Source organism: Fusarium sambucinum, chromosome II (genome assembly GCF_050947815.1).
Source record: "Fusarium sambucinum isolate potato_lamoka chromosome II, whole genome shotgun sequence".
Classification (NCBI taxonomy): Eukaryota; Fungi; Ascomycota; class Sordariomycetes; order Hypocreales; family Nectriaceae; genus Fusarium; species Fusarium sambucinum.
In genome coordinates this window covers 4,150,574-4,170,135 of record NC_139293.1, presented here as the reverse complement: position 1 = coordinate 4,170,135, position 19,562 = coordinate 4,150,574, and the positions used below count along the sequence as shown (strand labels likewise).

The 19,562-nt window shown below is 46.6% G+C and overlaps 9 protein-coding genes across 9 annotated transcripts; 4 read left to right on the top strand and 5 right to left on the bottom strand.

The window, feature by feature from the left end:
• Positions 1 to 663: 663 nt before the first annotated feature.
• Positions 664 to 1,398, top strand: FSST1_008288 (HSP20-like chaperone; the record flags this gene model as incomplete). Its single annotated transcript, XM_083225157.1, has 1 exon — positions 664 to 1,398. One exon carries the CDS (start codon positions 664 to 666, stop codon positions 1,396 to 1,398), a length of 735 nt encoding a protein of 244 aa, XP_083084249.1.
• A 337-nt stretch (positions 1,399 to 1,735) lies between these two features.
• Positions 1,736 to 2,077, bottom strand: FSST1_008287 (uncharacterized protein; the record flags this gene model as incomplete). The annotated part of the gene is made up of 1 exon (XM_083225156.1): positions 1,736 to 2,077. One exon carries the CDS (start codon positions 2,075 to 2,077, stop codon positions 1,736 to 1,738), a length of 342 nt encoding a protein of 113 aa, XP_083084248.1.
• An 874-nt stretch (positions 2,078 to 2,951) lies between these two features.
• Positions 2,952 to 5,511, bottom strand: FSST1_008286 (glycoside hydrolase superfamily; the record flags this gene model as incomplete). Its single annotated transcript, XM_083225155.1, has 4 exons — positions 2,952 to 4,347; positions 4,402 to 4,695; positions 4,748 to 5,327; positions 5,379 to 5,511. 4 exons carry the CDS (start codon positions 5,509 to 5,511, stop codon positions 2,952 to 2,954), a joined length of 2,403 nt encoding a protein of 800 aa, XP_083084247.1.
• Positions 5,512 to 6,832: 1,321 nt separating this feature from the next.
• Positions 6,833 to 8,254, bottom strand: FSST1_008285 (pyridoxal phosphate-dependent transferase; the record flags this gene model as incomplete). Its single annotated transcript, XM_083225154.1, has 1 exon — positions 6,833 to 8,254. One exon carries the CDS (start codon positions 8,252 to 8,254, stop codon positions 6,833 to 6,835), a length of 1,422 nt encoding a protein of 473 aa, XP_083084246.1.
• Positions 8,255 to 8,575: 321 nt separating this feature from the next.
• Positions 8,576 to 10,319, bottom strand: FSST1_008284 (uncharacterized protein; the record flags this gene model as incomplete). Its single annotated transcript, XM_083225153.1, has 3 exons — positions 8,576 to 8,721; positions 8,785 to 8,936; positions 8,992 to 10,319. The coding sequence occupies 3 exons, from the start codon at positions 10,317 to 10,319 to the stop codon at positions 8,576 to 8,578; spliced, it is 1,626 nt and encodes a 541-aa protein (XP_083084245.1).
• Positions 10,320 to 11,058: 739 nt separating this feature from the next.
• On the top strand, positions 11,059 to 12,783 carry FSST1_008283 (SMP-30/gluconolactonase/LRE family protein; the record flags this gene model as incomplete). The annotated part of the gene is made up of 8 exons (XM_083225152.1): positions 11,059 to 11,352; positions 11,403 to 11,557; positions 11,624 to 11,817; positions 11,867 to 11,974; positions 12,030 to 12,239; positions 12,294 to 12,390; positions 12,436 to 12,521; positions 12,575 to 12,783. 8 exons carry the CDS (start codon positions 11,059 to 11,061, stop codon positions 12,781 to 12,783), a joined length of 1,353 nt encoding a protein of 450 aa, XP_083084244.1.
• A 1,509-nt stretch (positions 12,784 to 14,292) lies between these two features.
• Positions 14,293 to 15,122, top strand: FSST1_008282 (necrosis inducing protein; the record flags this gene model as incomplete). The annotated part of the gene is made up of 2 exons (XM_083225150.1): positions 14,293 to 14,615; positions 14,672 to 15,122. 2 exons carry the CDS (start codon positions 14,293 to 14,295, stop codon positions 15,120 to 15,122), a joined length of 774 nt encoding a protein of 257 aa, XP_083084243.1.
• A 310-nt stretch (positions 15,123 to 15,432) lies between these two features.
• On the bottom strand, positions 15,433 to 16,236 carry FSST1_008281 (uncharacterized protein; the record flags this gene model as incomplete). The annotated part of the gene is made up of 1 exon (XM_083225149.1): positions 15,433 to 16,236. The coding sequence occupies one exon, from the start codon at positions 16,234 to 16,236 to the stop codon at positions 15,433 to 15,435; it is 804 nt and encodes a 267-aa protein (XP_083084242.1).
• An 819-nt stretch (positions 16,237 to 17,055) lies between these two features.
• Positions 17,056 to 18,546, top strand: FSST1_008280 (major facilitator superfamily domain-containing protein; the record flags this gene model as incomplete). The annotated part of the gene is made up of 1 exon (XM_083225148.1): positions 17,056 to 18,546. The coding sequence occupies one exon, from the start codon at positions 17,056 to 17,058 to the stop codon at positions 18,544 to 18,546; it is 1,491 nt and encodes a 496-aa protein (XP_083084241.1).
• Positions 18,547 to 19,562: the final 1,016 nt, after the last annotated feature.

Below are 19,562 nucleotides of genomic sequence, written 5' to 3'. Positions count from 1 at the left end.
TCGTGAGGAACAATTCGCATTGTCGGATGGTGATAACTGTTGGCACGAATATCAATTGTACACTTGGGATTCACAACTTGACCATTCGATGTTTACACATTGATCTCACAAAGTCTTTGTTGTGTTCTCTTGATTGCATCCTCAAGATTGCCTTGGTATCGGGTAAACAACCACGACAGCGTGCAGCAACGGAAACCATTGAACGGCTAAACGACGGATGGCACTAGAATGAAAATGAGATTACGGCTGGCAAATGCTCAACTTGATTGGTCCAGTCAAAGCCCTTGTCTGGGTCATTCTCCACGACCTTTTCTGATTTGTAAAGTGGATTGCAAAGCAAAGTAGAAGTAGACAAAAGCGCCACAGTGGCTGAGTGGCTGTTCTGACAAATGAGCCTATCACTCAGCAAAAGAAGCCCCACGAAGCTTCTCGATACTTGGAGCAATGTCATGGCCTTTCTCGATGGTGAGTAACGGCTTGCGCATCAACGCGATGCCTAAATACCATATGTGAAATTTCCCTATAAGTAAACGACTCTCGACATGTTTGGAAGTTTTTTTATTCATCAGAATTCAACACATTCACAATCCATCCAATTGATATAAACAACAATCATCATCCCTGCTACCCTTTTTACTACTTAAACAAAAACACATCAACAAAATGGCCTTCTTCCTTCCCCGTACCGTCTACCATACACAGGCTTCCCTGAACCCACTCTACTATCTTCTCAAGGAACTTGACCAGTCTGTTCCACAGCCCCAGCAGCCTCAGCAAAGAAGCCGATGCCAGTCTCAACAGAAGAGCCAGGCTCAGGCTGAATGCCCGGCCTATCGGGTGACAACCCGACCATGGGAGCCCCGCTTTGAGGCTCATGAAACGGATGACTCCTTTGTTCTCTACGGCGAGCTTCCTGGTCTGAACAAAGAAAACGTCACTGTCGAATTCCCCGAACCTCGCAAGCTTGTCGTTAGTGGCAAGGTTGAGCGTTTCACAGAAGCCCCCAAGGCAGCTGAAGCAGTCACTGAGCAGACCGCTCCCGCTCCCGTTATTGAGTCAGACAACGAAGACACCCAGAGCAGAAGTTCATACCAAGCTACTGTCGAGGATGATGTTGATGATGAGTTTGAGGTCTTGAGCCACACCTCACAAAAGTCAGAGACCGCCAGTCAACCACAGTCTGAGACTCTTAGCGAGAAGGCCAAAGAGAAGCAGCCTGAGCAGCCCAAGCAGCCTGAAGAGCCAAGACGTTCTGGCTACACCAAGGAGTTCTCACGCTACTTCACTTTCCCCACCTATGTCAACCACGAGGCAGTCACCGCCAACCTCAAGGATGGTCTTCTGACTGTCATTGTTCCCAAGGCTACTCCCAAGTCTCGTCGCATTATCATCAACTAGAGGATCGGATATTGGTTTCGAAATTTGATGGGATATTCTTTGGATTAGATATGTTTAGGAGTTGTTAGGCTGCCTTTCTTAATTAAATGGTTTTTCTAAAATTATTGTGTCTTTACTTAACAATGTCGTTCGTGAAAGAGTGAATAATATTGTGCCACGGCAATGCCCTTTCGCAATACCTTGCAGCCTTGTAACATACAGGCAATCCGTGTGGCAACACCACCTTTGTGTTCAACACGATAGTTTCGTAGCTACATGCGATGATGACAAGTTGACAAGAATTTGATCACGGAGATCGAGCCAATATACCAAGTAACGCCCAATCCTGCCGCTACATCTAACTAGAAATGCCCGGCATTTCGTCTACAACTTCGTAACCTTCCAGTTCCTCAAAAAGAGCTACAGCAGCGTCCATTTGAGTACGATGACCAATAATCTCCTTTTCAATTACGTCGATACACTCCTTCAGCTCCTCAATCTCAACCTCGAGCATTGTGGCCTTGTCTGGGGTGCTCCTCGACTGGCGACCATCAGAAATACCCCCAGCTAGGGTCTTCTTCTCGTCGTAAGTTGCCTGGAGAGAGGCGAGGCGCATTTTAGCATCGTTCCAATCCTTCTGAGCCGATATGAAAGCATCTCGTACTTGTTGGAGACGGGCACCTATTCCTCGATCGGGCATAGTGACGAAAAAGGGTGTAACCAGGGGATTGGCTTGGAACCCAAGACGACTAAGTTGCAATAAATTTCGAAATGTTGATGTAGAGTTGATAGTAAGTCGAATGTGTTTGTGTTGAGAAAAAGAGAGGCAGATAATGAAGAGTCAACTGCATTTGTAAGGAAATAATATTTTGACAGGAAACGGGTGGCCCTTTTGCAAATGTTATAAGCGGCGATTGAGAGGATAAAAGAGTCAGTGCTTACTTGGCATCCTTAGTAAGGTCATAGAAAAGCAATTGATGCCCGACAGTGACTGCCCGTGTTACCTATTCCCATCATACTTAGTGGATGCCTGACTTTTTGTTATATCCTTCAGCTCGACGGGATGAGCCTATGGTTGGTGGGATTGTTTGTTGCATTGTTTGCTGTCGGTTTCCTTGTTACGTCCAGCCACCGACATCAGTACGAGACAATCACTGCCTGTACATACGCTCATGTATCTCAAAGTGGACTACTGTATGGAAACATTCACGCACAACAAAGACTATTCCCTGTGAATCTTTTGAATTAGCAACAATATGCGAAGTTTGCATGGACCTCACCACTAAAGCGATAATAGAAACAACACGACTTTATTGTCTGGGTAGAGTCGAAAGACTAGAGTGAAAAAAATGAGACATTCAGGAAATTAAACATTCGTAACACTCTTTGTGTTAATATATATGGCTCTGAAGTAGAACCAGTGCAAATGGCGGTTTTCAAGATGATCCAATTGTAGAGCTCACAAAAGTTGAACATACCGTATGAGGCCAACAAAGACTTTACCAAAGTGGATTCCCGAATATGTTTTATATACAACTAATACTATATAGGCTCAATATACCACAGAACTATGATCAAATAACTAAAATGCTTTGCAAAGGAAGTTTGCGGCTGCTGCTTCCAACAAATACCTTATAATCACCCCGCTGAAGCTGCCATTCTTGGGCAACAACATTCCAAACACTCAAGTCACGACGTGTGAGCTCGAACCTGACTTCCACTGTCTCTCCGGCCTTGATACTTGGCTTTTGGAAACCTCGGAGTTGTCTGACGGGGGCGTCATCTCCAGGAGTACCGACATATAGCTGGGCAACTTCCTTGCCATCAACGCCACCAGTGTTGCTGACCTTGGCCGAGACAACAGCGACAACATCCCATAGATCAACGCGTCCACCTTCAGTAAGAGCCCCAGTTGGGTATTCCGGGGCTTCTGTCTCGGGACCGGAGACATGGAGATCAGTATACTCAAAGGTCGTGTAACTCAAACCGAAGCCAAACTCGTAGCGAGGCGTAATGTTTTTGGCGTCGAAGTGTCGGTAGTCGATAAAAACACCCTCTGAGAAATCGGATTGTGGGAAGTGCTGGAACTTGTTGGGTGCAAGAGTCAAGTCAGGCTTGAGAGTTATGCCATAGTCTGTCTCGTCGCGGGCGACAGTGTATGGAAGACGACCTGATGGGTTCTCATCTCCGTAAAGCAAAGAAACAAGAGCCTCTCCACTGTCCTGACCTGGAAGGTGTGCGTAGATAACAGCAGTGATGTTAGGGTGGCTAATGAAACCATCTACCAAACGTGCACCGGCGTTGTGAAGGACGACAATTGTGTTTGCGCATTTGTCAGCAACGTTGTTGATGAGACTGTCAGTGTAATCATCGTAAATAGCAGGTCTGTCCCAACCCTCGCTAGCCCATGCGTTTCCAGCAACGATGCAAGCTTCAGAGGTGGGGTTGACAGAAGGATCCCAACTTTCGAAGTCCCAGTAAAGTGAGGTGCCATCCTTTCTGGCCCGAGAGACAAACGCGTCAAACGGCGAACTGATCAAGCTTGCGGCGGCGGCTCCCGAACCTCCTCCGGAGATGAGAGTGCCGTTCGGTGCAATGGCTGAGTAGGTGAGGTTTAGGTTTCCCATGAAACCTCCATTAAGCTCAGTGATGTTGGCAGATTGGACACCGATAGCCCACGGAGCAAACATGGCACCCTTGACTACTGGTTCTGGGTTGTTCTTAGCAGGTGCTGTGTGTGAGTACCCAAATAGAGAGACAAGCTTCAGGTTGGACTTGAGCGGCAACGTCTTGTTGGTGTTTTTAACAAGAACATGACCCTCTACCGCACCATCCCACAGCGTAGACTTGGAACTCGCGTTCCGAGCATCTACAATAGGATGAGGTGCCAAAAGGTCCTTGGCTAGTCCGTGGCCAGGAGTGGGGAAGTCTGGCTGATCCTGGTTGAGCTGATACCAAGTGGCGAGAATTCTACAAGAATATTGTAAGTCATGTATAGGAGTGTGGGTTGATAGTTAATCTTACCTGGTAGCCATGCCGTCAACATGTGACTCAGGAATGGTTCCGTTGTTGACACCAAGAGTGAGGTTGGCTCCCCACACTATGGAGCTGGGCATCGCAACATCAAGTCCAGCGAGAGCTGAGGCCATACCGGAGTGCTGCGCACCCCAATCCGAAACGACGAAACCTTGGAAGCCCAACTCTCCCTTGAGAAGGCCATTGAGAAGTTTGGAGTTCTGGCAAGCATAAGAACCGTTGGCTCTGTTGTAACTGCACATGACACTAGCAAGTCCTGCATGGACTGCATCAGCGAAAGGCCTGTCAGGATTGGTCAGCCACAAATTATTAATAAAGAACCAAGTGAACTTACCACATGTACAACTCATGAAGCGTCTTGTCATCAACATTCGAGGATACAGCCTCTGCTTTGGTGGCGGCAGCGGCAAGTCTGTGGGTCTCTTGTTCTTGAGCAAGCCAATGTTTCCCACAAGCAACAACGCCTGCGTTCTGAATTCCAGCTACAGCTTCATGTCCCAGCCTGCCAGCAAGATAAGGATCATTTGAGAAACCTTCCCAATTGCGACCACCCTCGACAACTCGTCCCAGAGGACCAAAGACTGGTCCGAGGAGGATGTTTACACCCTTGGTCTTGGCCTCAGAGCCCATGTAATAACTTCGACTGTATGTCAACTCAGGGTTCCAGCTTGCACCGACATGGATGCCTGCCGGAAATGCGCTGACATAGTCCGTGTTGCGGACGCCATTGCCAGCATCTGCTAAACACAAGCCTGGGAAGCCTAAACGAGGTACTCCAGGGATGAAGCCAGAGCAACCAGTGGTTGTTTGGCCTCCTGCAGTCAGATTGACCTTCTCTTCAAGAGTCAACTGAGATACCAATTCTCTAGCTTTGGAGACAGCGACGGACCAAGAACCAGCTTCCGTTTGTTCCGCTAGATGATTGTCAATGAGGTCACTTAGCACAAGGGCATCTCAATACTGACGGGTTGGGTATACCGGTGGGGATTGACCGTAGAAGTGAGTATCTTCGGTGATAACGTCGGGCTGGTTCTGGGCTAGAACGCCATGATTCAACAGAGAGAGGGCCAGAAGGCCCGACACAGAAGTCAGAAACATTGTCAGATTCGGGGTATCTTGGAATATCAGTGCCTGAGAATACTACACTTCTCTTGAGGGTTTACATCCTTTATATCTTAATGTCTACTACATTTCTGTTGGTCATAACTACACCACTAAACCATCCATTACCCGCTCATCGGCGAACTTTTCGTCTGAGCTAGTCACTTGATCAACAACCTCGGTGAACTTGACGAATAATAAGGTGATTCCGGTCATCTGGTTGATGTATGCTGGGGCCTACGATTTACGCAATGCTTTGCAATGGTAGCATAGCGTGACTATAGTACAGAAAATGTCGTTGACAATCGGGCCTTTTTCTTTCAATAACTGGGATTGTGGGGTTCTTCTGTCTTCTGACATTGGCTTCCCCGACTTTTGCAGTCCAGGATCTCCAGGTTTAGCTTAACTGACAGACCACATCCCCGGTCATCTCCACCTCCGCCTTTCTAGTTTGGGGTAGGGCTTGCCTGTATTTACCCCAGGTATTTCCGACAAACGGATGTAGAACCGTATGAAGTTAGGAATGCAGTTGGAGAAGTTACCGTTCGCAATTGCCGATCAATATTAACTGTTCACTAGCTTGGAAACGATTTCATTGAGACGACGTGACTCAGCCTATTAGCTAGATTGACCACGCACCTGTCTGATTCTACGACACTGATATTTGCCCACTACGCTTTCTACGTCAGCCGCGTACAATTCTGGCTATGAAGATGTGGGGATGCAGAGAAAGAAAGGACTCTCTTGGAATGTGTAGACCCCTATGTACTTAATGACATACGCCATGCTTCAAATCATCTAATTCAAGTCTATGTTGGAATCTCTAACCTATAACAAGCCGTTACATCGTGGAATCAAGATACGATGCAATACTGCCCAGAACATGACCAGGCAACCCACTGATTCAATGTCATCAAGTCCACGCGCCCAAACCAGCCGGGCCCAGTTCGGATGACATTCATGTCTTCTGAAGTGACGGCCTGGTTCAAGTTCAAGTACGAAGATGGCATGTCTATTCCGAAGACACTCGACTCCTCTGAACAGGAGTCCGACACGACAGGCCAAATGTTTACGTCTAAACTGTTTGGTCAAATTTTCATGGTCGAACTTGCCAACTTAGTTTGAGAATATTTATCAGACTTATCACGGAGCTACTATTTGTGGAGAGTGACAATTTGTCAATACCTCAAGCGTTATAACTATCTGACTTCTCGGTTGTGTTATAAGCCATACGTATATCCCTATCTTAATCCTAGTAAAGTAACCAAGACTACATGGTTTAGAGAACTCACAACATCCATTCTACCTTAGCGTTGCTCTATGCAACGAGTTTTGCAGCCTGGCTGACTTGGACAATGATACCCACCATTTCCTCTTGTTTCAGCACGGGGCTGATTGAGCAGATCCTAAGAACAACCCTACCTCTCACCTTTGTGGTCAGAAGCCCTGCAATATTATTCTCCAGTACATGCCTTGAAATGGCTGCATTGAGACAATCTAACTCTTCCTCGGTCTTTCCCACAGGAGCGTAACGAAATGTGACGATCGCCATACTTGCTGGACTGATGACTTCCCAGTCTGGTAGCTTTCTAACCTCAGCTTCGGCAATCTCGGCGAGATCGAAACCGTGATCAACCATCTTTCCAATACGTTCTACACCAAGAACTCGTAACGTGAACCAAAGCTTCAGAGCCCGCGAAGGGCGGGTAAGTTCCATGCCGAGGTTCCAAAAGTCGGGAATCTCTTCGTGCTCAAGAGCGTCACGTAGATAGTCCCCGTCATTGGCATAAACCTTTGCGAGATCTATCTTGTTCCTCACCAGAATCAGACTGCAGCTATATGTTTGAAAAAGCCACTTGTGCGCGTCCCAAGAGATACTGTCTGCAAGCCCAAGACCTCTCGTAACTGCACTCCTCGTAGCACCAAGGGCCGCAGATGCACCAAAGGCCCCATCAATGTGAAGCCATATCTTTTCATCGTCTCGGATCTTTGCCAGGGCCTCCAACGGATCAATAGTGCCTGTGTTTGTTGTCCCACATGTACCCACGATGACGAATGGCTTGAGATTTGCAGCGCGGTCGGCTTTGATGGCGTTTTTGAGTACAGTGATATCCATCTGGAAAGAATTTGTTGGTATGATACGTATCTGGGTTTTCTTTATACCTATAATTCGAAGGGCTTTTATCACTGAGTGGTGTGTTTGATCAGAGAGATATGCGATCCCCAAGCTCTCGGTTCCTTCTTCTAAGATATGCTCTCTTGCCAACACCATACCACTCATATTAGCCATAGAACCACCCGACACAAAGACACCACCAGAAGTGTCTGGAAGTCCAACCTTTGAGGCGAGCCACTGTAGCAGTGTCTGCTCGACGATAGCCACACCTGGACCTTGCAGAGCCGATCCAGCGAACGAATTAAAGGCGCTCGTTAGGCAGTCCCCTATCCACGATAGGGGAGATACAGGAGCTGGAATGAAGGCAAACGTCCGAGGGTGATTCATCCGAAAGCGAAAGTCGGATATGGTGAACGCATCTTCTATTGCGTCATGTACTTGATAAGCCGTCCCTGGAGTACTGATCTCTCTAAGCCTGGAAATCTCTGCCGGACCAGCCAACTGTATAATGGGGTCTTTGCTAACACTTTGAGTTGTCTGTAGGAGCCGGTCGAAGATGGCTTGAAAGGATGAGCTAATAGCGTCCAGTTCCTCGGCTTGGTCTGGGAAAGGTGAAGAGTCCATTGCAAGCTGTTCTCGATTCTCCAACTTAGTAGAATATCAGTGGACACAATGAGTTTAAGTATAAAAAGTATAACAAACGAAGGCTGACCAACGTTCATGTCATCAAAGGGCGCAAAGTGGTTGATTCAATGTCAAGTTCCCCGCATTTTATGTCATTGGCACCGCGTCTATGAGACAAACTGTCATACAACCGACCTTCGGCATCATGCATATACATATCTCATAACTACGTTAAAGGAAGCCATTGCAGTAACTACTATCTGATAGAGAGTAAGTGAAGACAATCTGCTTAGGACTGCAAACAACTCGAGGCCATCGGCTTTACTCCAAGCTATCATTTGCGATACTGTCAATTGAGGCATTGAACAGATCCCACCACTGAATGTTCGGCACTGAGCGTATACGGGGATCAGGCATGACCAATATCGTGTTTAGCTTCCCTAGAGCCGTCCATGCCCACGTTTGAGCTACGCACAACAAGGTTAGTGAAACAAGACTATTAAAACAATGGCATCGTGGTGAGTACATACGTCCGAATAGGTTGCTGACTCGCGAGTAGAAGGAAAAATCGTCAAGCTTCACAGCAGGGCCATCGCCTCGATCATCTTTACCGTAGGTTCCCTGAAGATGTGTACCATCCATCAAACCCGCGGACGATAGAGGCGTAAACATACCAGGTGGTCTACAGGCTCACATCAGTAATTCGTGCTGATTCAAGAAAACACCAATTTACTCACGACGGGAGATGGCCAGCTTTCATGGCTTCCATAGCATGGGCGACACCACCAAAAGCAGCTGGGCCCTGAGTCCAGTCCACATGTTCGCTTATGTCACTCTTGACAGCATCTTCAGTCGCTTGGCTAACGTTTCTTGTTACTTCCCAGACATCATTGAACCATTGCTGACTGTCGATCGATACATCTTCTTTCTTCAAAAAGGGTCCGACCTCAAAAGGCGATACAAGGAATGTAGTCGCCATGACCGGTCCAACATCAGCCGCTTCCTTGAACGTTTGATGGATTGGCTTCTGCGACGAAGAATCTGCCTGATCCTGGTATGCTAGTGACGTGTGTTTCAGTCGATTGCTTACGCAAATAGGTGAAGCGACGGAGCATGGTAGACTCTGTGGCGGAAACGTTTTGAGCAGTGCGAACGATTGCAATGCTGTCAACAACGCTGTTACTGTGACCCCTCGTGCTTTGCAGATATTTATAATTTTCTTTGTTAGATCCTCTGAGTACACTTGTCTTCGTACAGCGTAGTCGGTTCCTGGAACGTCCTTGGAAGACTCCTCAGTTATGGGGCACATTGTAATATTCGCGAGGTTCGCTCCGAGCAGTTGTTGCGCCTTTTCCTGAGCTTCTTGATTCATCGGGGTAGTTCCCAGTGGTTGCTGGAGGATGTCCAGATAACACGGATGCAGGGAAGAAGTGGTAGTCGATGTATACGAAGGGAAAGGTAGGTTGGTGGCCAATCCATCTGAAAGCCTACATAGAATATTGTCCAAGATTGCAGTACCGCTCCAGAAGTCGTTTAGTGCATGATTACAGCGGATAGCCACTGCGAAAGTGCTGGGGTCGGCTGATGATACAACAAGCGATATGTGTATTAAGTGCGTCCCAGACTCAATGCTAATACGCTTTTCAGGGCTTGAATAGAACTCATCTGTCAGTGATTTGAGCCCTTCATTAGCTGACTTGTCAGTGTAAAGAATTGTCGTTCGTTGCGCGATCCTCTCAGCCAAATCATTGTCGGACTGGAGCGGAGTATAAATAAAATCTCGAGACTTGGCGGGCACAGAATCATGTTGGCCCCGATGAATTGTTGCCAATAACGAAGGTTTCTGGAGGCAGATGAGAGCGATCGCTTTGTTGAACCACGTCTTGATGCTGTCTGTGGAATTAATCTTGGGTGTGAGAGATGGTGCGACGGTGAAAATGACAGCGCCCATCCACTCAGTCCAACCATCTAGTTCTAGCCATTGATCAAACATTCGTTCAGGTCCGATGAGTGGACGAGTCCAGAGCCCGTCGGCTCGCAACTCCCATGGAGCAATTTTTACCATAATTGAAGTTGGAAGGGTTGTTTTGTAGCAAACGAATGATTGACACGATGGATTGGCCAAGATACAAGGTCAAAACCCCGCATCAATTGTCGGGACGAGGCCAAGAACTCGCGGAGGATCATCACTAGTCAGGGCTAATTTCTCACGTTGACCTAAGCTTACGCAGAATTAGACCAGTTGATGTCATCAATTCCAAGTTTTCAGCAGCGGAGAAGAAGAATTGGAATACCTTTGCTATATTCCTACTAGGAAGAAGGTATTAACTTTACGGGCCTCTAACATGGACGACGTGTGCTGTAAGAGCGACCTTGATAGGTAGTTCGACCAGGTATTACAGTGGACTGTTCACTGTAGCGCAGCCTGAGAGAATTCGCAACTCTGTCTACATTGTTCGATAGAGAATTCAGCATTTCTAATTTAATCATTGTCAAGATGAGAAGACAAATACACAGAATGCATGCCATGAAGCATTACTTGTTCACGACTTGTAACATTTAAATAGAAAGGAACTGTTTCCGAACTGCACTTCCGAACCGAGCCTGCCCTGCCCGAAGAATAATTCCCCGCTTGAAAAGAACCCCGAATGTTGGCGATAGAAAAAGTTTCTACCGCAAAGAAACGCATACAAGACAGACTCAACCCACGCATCCTCCGTTTGCAGGAAGACTAGAGAAACCATATCAACTTGAATCATTCAAGAGACCGTGTCAAAACTCATCTTTGTAACGACGACTCAGAAATGCGGCAGAAGCGGGGCGTGTCGACGCCTAAGAGTCAAAGTAGCCAAGGGCATCAAGCCAAAAGAGAGGCTGTAGGCGATAGACCATTCTTGTCTACTTCATTGGCTCTTACTATCGGAGTCTTGGTAATAGGAGCCCTGATACCTTTCGCTTACGGACTTTTTGGTGAGACAAAGCCTAAGACGGTTGTTATCGACCTGGAAAGGTTACCAGAAACAGCTCAGGTAATTGACCAAAGAAGCTTCAACGTCCTGGAACGTGTTCCACCATCCAGCGAAGCCAATGCTACAACGGTGAGGTTTTTAGAGTGGAAATATGTGGGATTCGTGCTAACGAGGTCTAGAGGTTTCTGTGGCCCGGAGTCACACACGAATCTCTTTTGGAACGACCATTCCACGTCTACGATGCTGAGTTTGTAGACGTCATCGGGAACAATCCAACATTGACGCTACTCGCCACCTCTGACAAGGACCCTATCTTCCATGAGGCTGTAGTATGGTTCGTTTACCTTACCCCTGGGAAACACAAGTGGCGTGAACACCATGCTAATTCTCAATAATATAGGAATCCCTCCACTGAAGAAGTATTTTTCGTGCAATCAGCAGGATCTCTAGACGCAGGGACGGGTCTAGAGAAGTCATCCATTATCCAGAAGATTTCCCTCGCAGACGCTGAAGGGTTACGAAATGGCTCGCATACACAAAGTCATGTGGATATAACAGTGGTTGATTCTGAACCACAAGTCATAAATCCTAATGGCATGGAGCATTAATCTTACCATATAACGCTTAACTAACTGCAAACTAGGTGGAACAAACTACAAAGGCCAAATCATCTTTGCAGGCGAAGGCCAAGGAGAAAACATACCTTCAGCTCTTTACCTGATGAATCCGGAAAAGCCATACAACACCACAAGTAAGGCATTTATATGATGTGAAGGGTGTTGTCGTGCCTAACATCAATCCCATAGTGCTTGTGAACAACTACTTCGGAAGGCAATTCAACTCAATTAATGACGTTTCCGTCAACCCACGAAACGGCCACATCTACTTCACTGATACAATGTATGGCTATTGGCAGCATTTTCGTCCTCAGCCGGGATTGAGAAACCAAGTTTATCGTCTCGATCCGGATACAGGAGCTTTAACTGTTGTCGCCGACGGCTTCGCTGCCCCAAATGGTAAGTCAGCTACAGAAGACCATGTGTAAATAAGTGTTGACCCAAGATGGACAGGTATAACGTTTTCTCCAGATGGGAGGCACGCATATATCACCGATACAGGCCTTAGCAATGGGCTATTCGGGGTGAATCCTACTAGTCCCGCATCAATGTAAGTGACGGGCACGATGCTTCCATACGTGACCTCTAATTGTAGGTTTAGTTATCGCTTCGATGTCCAGAAGGACGGATCTTGGGGTAACCGCAAGACTTTTGCATACGTGGGATCGCGTTTACCGGACGGTATGTCTCACTTTCCAGTGAAATGTTCGACTTTGACTGATGCGTTATTATAGGTATCCATTGTGACTCAAAAGGTAATGTATATGCAGGATGCGGCGATGGTGTCCACGTCTGGAATCCTTCAGGCAAACTCATCGGTAAAATATACACGGGCATGAATGCAGCCAACTTTCAATTGGTAGGAAATGGTCGGATGATCATAATGGGAAGGACGAAATTGTTCTTTGCTACAATTGCTGCATCTGAGGCCCCGTTGAGTTGATTGGGTGGTAGAGGGTCAGTGGGAATATTACCTATACTTCGAGGTAAAGCTATTTTGTTCTTCTGTGAAAGATACGATGCTAGGAATTTTACACGCATTTCCTATTTGGTCTCACTACGTGATACGAGTTCAATGTTGATGCCTAGATCAAGCTTCAATGTCGATCAATGGGTCTAAGCGCAAGAGGATAGCTATCACCACATGAAAGTTACTTGGGTGCCGAGAGTCAATATCTCGATTAATGCATCTACAACATGAATCGGGTCTAATTAAATCATCATAGACTTTTCATTCAATGCAGGGCGGTAAACATGCCGGTCCTGGAGTTCATAGATTCATGCCGTGTTCACTGCAGATCCCAAACGAGATTCCACAGGGCTGTGCAGCTGATGCCGATCAGTCAAGGAGTTGTTGGTTGGCCAAGTTTCGAACTGCTACACAAGAATCCTTCCGCCGATCCGAGTGTTGGTAGTGACGTCGGAAAACAAGCTCATCTTCTGTTAAGCTTAATTGCCGAATCATAGTAGCCATTGACACCTGCCGAGTAGCATCCAAAAGAGCCTTGCTTAGTGCAGATTAGGATGTTGCAAAGGGAGCCCCTGCATAGGTAGTTTTCCGAGATCATCGTACCTGGGTGGAGCTGAATTAGACACGAGTTGCCCAATTCATATGTGTATGAGGCTGTGTCGTTAGATTGAATCTGGTAAGGCAGACCAGTCGGAAAATACTATTCAGCCGATATGTTGCTGTTCCTGATGGGTCTCATAAGCGCAAACTGGCAATGGAAAACAAAAGGTATCGAGCAAACAGCGACTCAAATTCACCTTGATTCTACAATTCCAAATTCCAGTCGTTATATCCTTCTTCCGCATCTTTAGGCAGGCTATATCGAAGGATCTAGTGTCGCAGCGGTCGAGGCAGCCTTACAGTTGTTTGATTGACCCACGTGCTCTGTGCGACTTGTCTTGCCGATCACCTCTAATCCTTCATCCCGATTTAATATTCGGCTAATAAAGTATTCAGCGCAGCTTGTAAAGGTATGATGTAATTGACTCTGCCATGTTTCAAAGAAACATGGCTGAAACGGAACTCCCAGGCTGTCCCTACTCGACCGGTGCGATGCATAATGGAAGGATTCAGCCCAGCAAAAAGAAACGTTCCCTCAATCTTGTTGTTGTGCTTCCACATGTTAGTGAACTTGGATTAGAAGGGGAATATTCTTGGTAAAGTTGCAGAGAATCTTATGCTAGAACCAATTAGGACAACTGGGGCATTATTGTGATCAGCGTCGGTGCAACTTCGTGGTGTGAAAGATGCCTTGAAGGTGAGGGATCAGCGGTACAAGCATCTATGGGGGCCTTTTCATCGATCAATGGTTGATATACGAAGAAAACGGGCTGAGTAGAGCTTTGAGTATATATATCCTACAAATTCCTCTCGGTAAAGACTTCTCATACTCATCACCACCATCACTTCCTCCCAACACCACATCATCCTACAACCTTCATCATGCAGAACAAGCTCTTTACAGCCGCAGCCCTTCTCGGTGCTATGGCATCAGTTCACGCTTCTCCCGTTACCAAACAAGTCAAGCGAGACGTTCTCACTGCCCTTCCTCAAGGCGCGGATGAGATTGAGCTCAAATTCCAACCTTCTCTCGACTTTGACAGTGATGGCTGCTACCAAACTGCTGCCATTGACCCTGATGGTAACCTCAACCCTGGCCACGGTGCCACGGGAACCCCTCAGGGAGACTGCCGCGATCCTCCACAGCTGGAGAACAGCAACACCTATTCTCGCAAGCGTTGTAACAACGGCATCTGTGCTATTATGTAAGGCTTTTTCTATATTTTAGATCATGACATCCGAGCTAATGGTCGAATTACAGGTATGAGACATACTTCGAGAAGGATCAAAGCGCACTAGGTACTTTTGCCGGCGGTCACCGTCACGACTGGGAGAACATCGTCGTTTTCGCCAAGGACGACACAGTCCTTCGTGTCGCTCCTTCATGCCATGGTGGTTATGGTGGAGCCAGCAATGAGTTCCCCATCGACGGAACAAGCCCTCTTCTTGTGTACCACAAGGACGGCGCCGGAACCCACTGTTACCGCTTCGCAAATGACGATGACCGCAACAAGCCTGAGAACCCTACTGGTTCGTTCTTCAAGGCTCCTCTCGTTGGATGGGACAACTGGCCTGATGTTGGTCTCCGAGACAAGATGCTCCAGAACTGGAATGGTGGTGTTGGGCCAAAGTTGGATGATGAATTTGGTGACTCCCTCAAGGATGCTGCCGGTGACGGTGTTGAAGGCTTTGACCCTTACGCCGACGAGTAGATTGTTTCTGGGACAATATGCGTAGTTGGTAGCATATAAACTTAAATACAATTAAACTGACGGTGTTTCGCTGTATGAGTTACCATCATCTCCGCGTGCAGCAGTTGACCAGAATTGAGCCAATAATATGAATATTATTTTCACTGCGTTCATGAAGGCAAACTATAGGAATGTCTCCCTTCATCCTTTATCAAGTCAGTCTTCATACAGGCGGGATCAAGAGACAACAGCCAAATACGTTGAGAAACTCATCCGTCTCAGACCAAAACTCGACATAATCGGGAAGCGTGAATGTACCGCCAGGCTTGTTTCAAGTTGACATATTGGAAAGGAAGATATCCTCTCTTCCCTGAGCAGACATCTTTGCAAACGCTTGTAGTTGTTTTCCCCAGTCATTTCGAATTCCTCCAAATACGAACGTCTGTGGGCCTGTCGCTTCCTGCGGCTTGTTCATGAAGACGAGGTCTCGACTGACCCGAAGAGTTAAATAGTTATTATCAATGAATTGAAGAACAAGTGCAAACTTTCCATCGGCAGTGTCAAGCCTGTAATGTTGTAAACTCGACTGAGTTGGTGGGTAGAATGGGGCAAGTTTGGTCTCAGCATCAGGGTTAAGCCACAAGACGCCTTCGAGAAGAAGGTTATTTCCTGGTCCTTGCGGTTGTTTTTCCGCATGTTGAAGCCTCAGGTATTTCTTATGACTACCAGAAGGAGTAGGATCGTACAAGTGGTTAAAGTAGTCGATTGAGTAAAGTTCAAACGTAGTGTCTAAAGGACCGAGGACAGGAATGTTGTTTTCTGCAGGCATGGAAGACTCGAGGGTTTCGTATGCCATCTGAACTTCCCTCACTTTGTCTATCTCATCCTGTCGATTCCTGTCTTTTTGTTTCTGGACGAAGTCTTTTCGTTTCTGTAGTTCTTGCTTGCGCTGCACTCGCATCTCCTTTAGTTGATAAAAAGATACAGCGTCAGGACCATCATAATCACTGGTCTCATCTTCATCAAGGTCGGAGATGTCTTGGTCGAAAGTCCATGGAAGGACCACTCCTCCACTCTTGAAATGAGGAGCCAGGCGATGATACCATGAGGGTAAAGAGTTATTGGAAGTCGGCATATTATTTTATTTATCTTGATGTTGTTAGACATGAATTTGAATGCGGGGGTTTCACATTCTACAAAGTTTAAATGTGTTATTATTGAGCCAATCATTTGTCAATAGATGCTTTTGTTTACGGCTATCTTGACTCAAGCCAAGCAATGCCAACAAGAACGAAAAACAAGATTTGGGTATAAATGAAGGACAAAAGAATTAGTGGAAACTGCAAAAAGGATGGATCCCCGAAACCTGGATCGAACAAGTGACCTTTCGATGACATGCTTACAATTACAGTCGAACGCTCTTCCAGCTGAGCTATTCGGGGATAAGGTACTGGTTTGAGTTTGGTTCCGTAATTTAGAGACATAATACTGGGCAAAGATAAACATAACGACCAAATGGTTTTCTGCTTCATCTTAGCCTAGGTATTTGCAATAGAACAACAATATCCTCAACTGACGCGATTGTTTCCTAGTGACTCAACATTGGCTATACAACTATAGTTTGCATTTCAGATAGTAATAATAATATTGATAATTTACAACGTTAATTCAATCATCCATTCTCTTTTCGGTACACCGAGAGTCGGCTTTAGAACTGAACTCCATCAATGCTCCAGGTTAATCCCTCTGACTCAGTACCCAACATCTTAGCAATTCAGCACACCATTACTCTCAATGAGGCAACTCGGTGTATCATTGCCGACTACGGCGCCGATAACTCCGATCGGCGCACCCCGCAGACTAAACTGGGTAGACAATTATTAGTTATGGCAATTGACCATGCGATCAGTTCTCAATCTTTTCCTTTTTTTCCTCATCTTTTTCACTCACTGTCATGACAACTCAAAGAACTTCTGTCGCTCAAACGGTTGGCTGGCTATATCATGAGTCTGGCATTTCAGCCGTGTACACCACTGGTAAAGATGCATGGCTTATCATCCTCTCGCGAACATGTCGTATGTTCGCCTTCAAAGCCGTTACACTTACGATAGCCCAGTTTTTCTCCGAATTGGGTTTCTCCGATTTTCGCATTGGATTGTTTATGAGCTTGACACTCCTGGGTGATGTCTTTCTTGGCTTGATTGTCACTCTCATGGCCGATGGACTAGGCCGACGAAGAGTTCTTATTGCAGGTGGAATCTTGATGGCTTGTTCGGGCTTAATCTTTTCTTTCTTTGAGAACTTTTGGGTCCTTCTATTAGCTGCTATTGTCGGTGTCATCAGTGCCAGCGGTAGTGACTTCGGCCCTTTCCGAGCTATCGAAGAGTCCATGCTGTCTCACATCACAAACCCAAAGACTCGAGCAGATGTTTTGGCTTGGTACATTACTAGTTCCAGTCTCGGAGCGGCGTCGGGGACAGCATTGGCAGGGCGATTTGTCGAGAAGCTCGCTAACCGGGAGGGATGGGATCTCGTAGCAGCATACCATGCAACTTTTTGGGTTTATGTATTGATGGGTGGGTTGAACGTCGTGTTCGCATTGCTCGTTAGCAGCAATACCGAAGCTGCCCATCATGAAGATGCTTCAGAAGCGTCAGATGAGCTAGCTGAAGGACTTCTTCGGGATTCATCTGATGAGGACGAAGACGGAAGCAGGCGAACATCTATCGCCTCAAACACCCCGAAACCCACCAGTCGATTTTCAGGCGTTTCTTCTGGTACCAGATCCGTCATGTATCGTTTGTGGTTCCTGCTTACTGTTGATTCCCTGGCCGACGGCATGGTATCAGAGTCTCTGACTACATACTTCATGGATTCTAAGTTTTCGCTGTCGAAGGCTAGACTTGGAGACATTTTTTCAACAGCACAGGTCTTGGCCACGGTTTCAACTGTCTTTGCAGGCCCCCTGGCTCGCCATCTTGGTCTTGTCAACACCATGGTCTTCACCCACTTGCCATCTTCCATCTCCGTGCTGTTCTTCCCCTTCCCGAGCGGAATTGTCATCACGGTTATACTCCTCTTCATCCGCATGGGTCTGAACAACATGGACCAAGCACCGCGAGCAGCTTTCATTGCTGCTGTGGTTAAACCTGAAGAGCGCACTGCCGTGATGGGTATTACATCGACACTCAGAACGTTGGCCATGGCTACTGGTCCATCGCTTACTGGAGGGCTTGCTGAGAGCGGGAAATTCTGGATTGCCTTTGTTGTGGGTGGAATATTGCGAATCATGTATGACTTGGGACTGTGGTTCATGTTCATTAATATGAAACTGCATACACACGAAGTTCAGCAAGATGAACCTGCGTCGAGAGGACAGTCGATTGACGAAGAAGATGTAGAGATGTTAAGGTCTGGTGAGAGAAGACGATCTGAGGATGAATGAGTAGAAATCACTCGTTGGATGAGTTTAGGATTCCCGTAAAAAGATGATCTGGGGATCAGACGGTGAAAAACGACTTTTATTTCGCATGATACTGACTGGGTCGGCATTTGTCGACGATTGCAAAGTACCTTCCTAGCTAAATGGGTTAGATTAACAGGCATGTAAACACGAAATACCAATTCTTCATAACTTATCCACCGGGCCAGTTATTTAAATCTCAGGGTTCATTCTTAGACAAGAACTTTAACTTTATTAACTTCCGCGAACGGCCGCATCGGCAAATGAGGGTTTTTAGTAGTATCGTCCCACAACACTAATAACGTGATTTATTTGTGCCACCTGATATATTGAATGCCGTGTAAGCATCCGTCAGTCTAGTTGTGACGATGATGTCGATGTTTGGAATGGTCAGGAGAAAATAATTGAGCCGCCCTGCTTCACTATCCCCCTGTGCAAATGGATCGTTGCCGCTAAATTATTGACGTAAAAGTCAGGCCCGTTTGCGATGGGTGCAGAATAAGATTGCAATTTGGATGAAGTTTAACACCTTTGGGTATGCCGCGTCCTTATGGCTTGGTCGGCAGTCCCGCAGAGAGTCTCCGTTGAATGCGTCGTGGTAGGCTGATCAATTCATACCGTGACCCTGCAGCACATAGGCGATTCCCTGCTAGTCTCGGCATATATTGATAGAACACTACAAAGTTTGCAGGCGCTTGCTCCTAAGTGGCAGGTCCGCAACATCAGATTTAACACGAGAATTAGAGAATCCATGAGCCATGTGATATTTTCTCACGTGAGAAGAAGACACTATGCACCCCTTTAATCATTTCAAGCCTTTCTAAGGCGTGGGTCTTTGTTTTGCAAGTTAGATCTACCGCCCACAACGGAAAGTGGGCGCGTGCAGGCTTGCTACTTTGGGCTTCAACCTTAGTATAGTCTCGCTAACAAAAGACTCGTACGAGCGTTTACGTGTGTAATAAGGCAGCTTAGCTAATGTTGACGGTATCAATTACGCG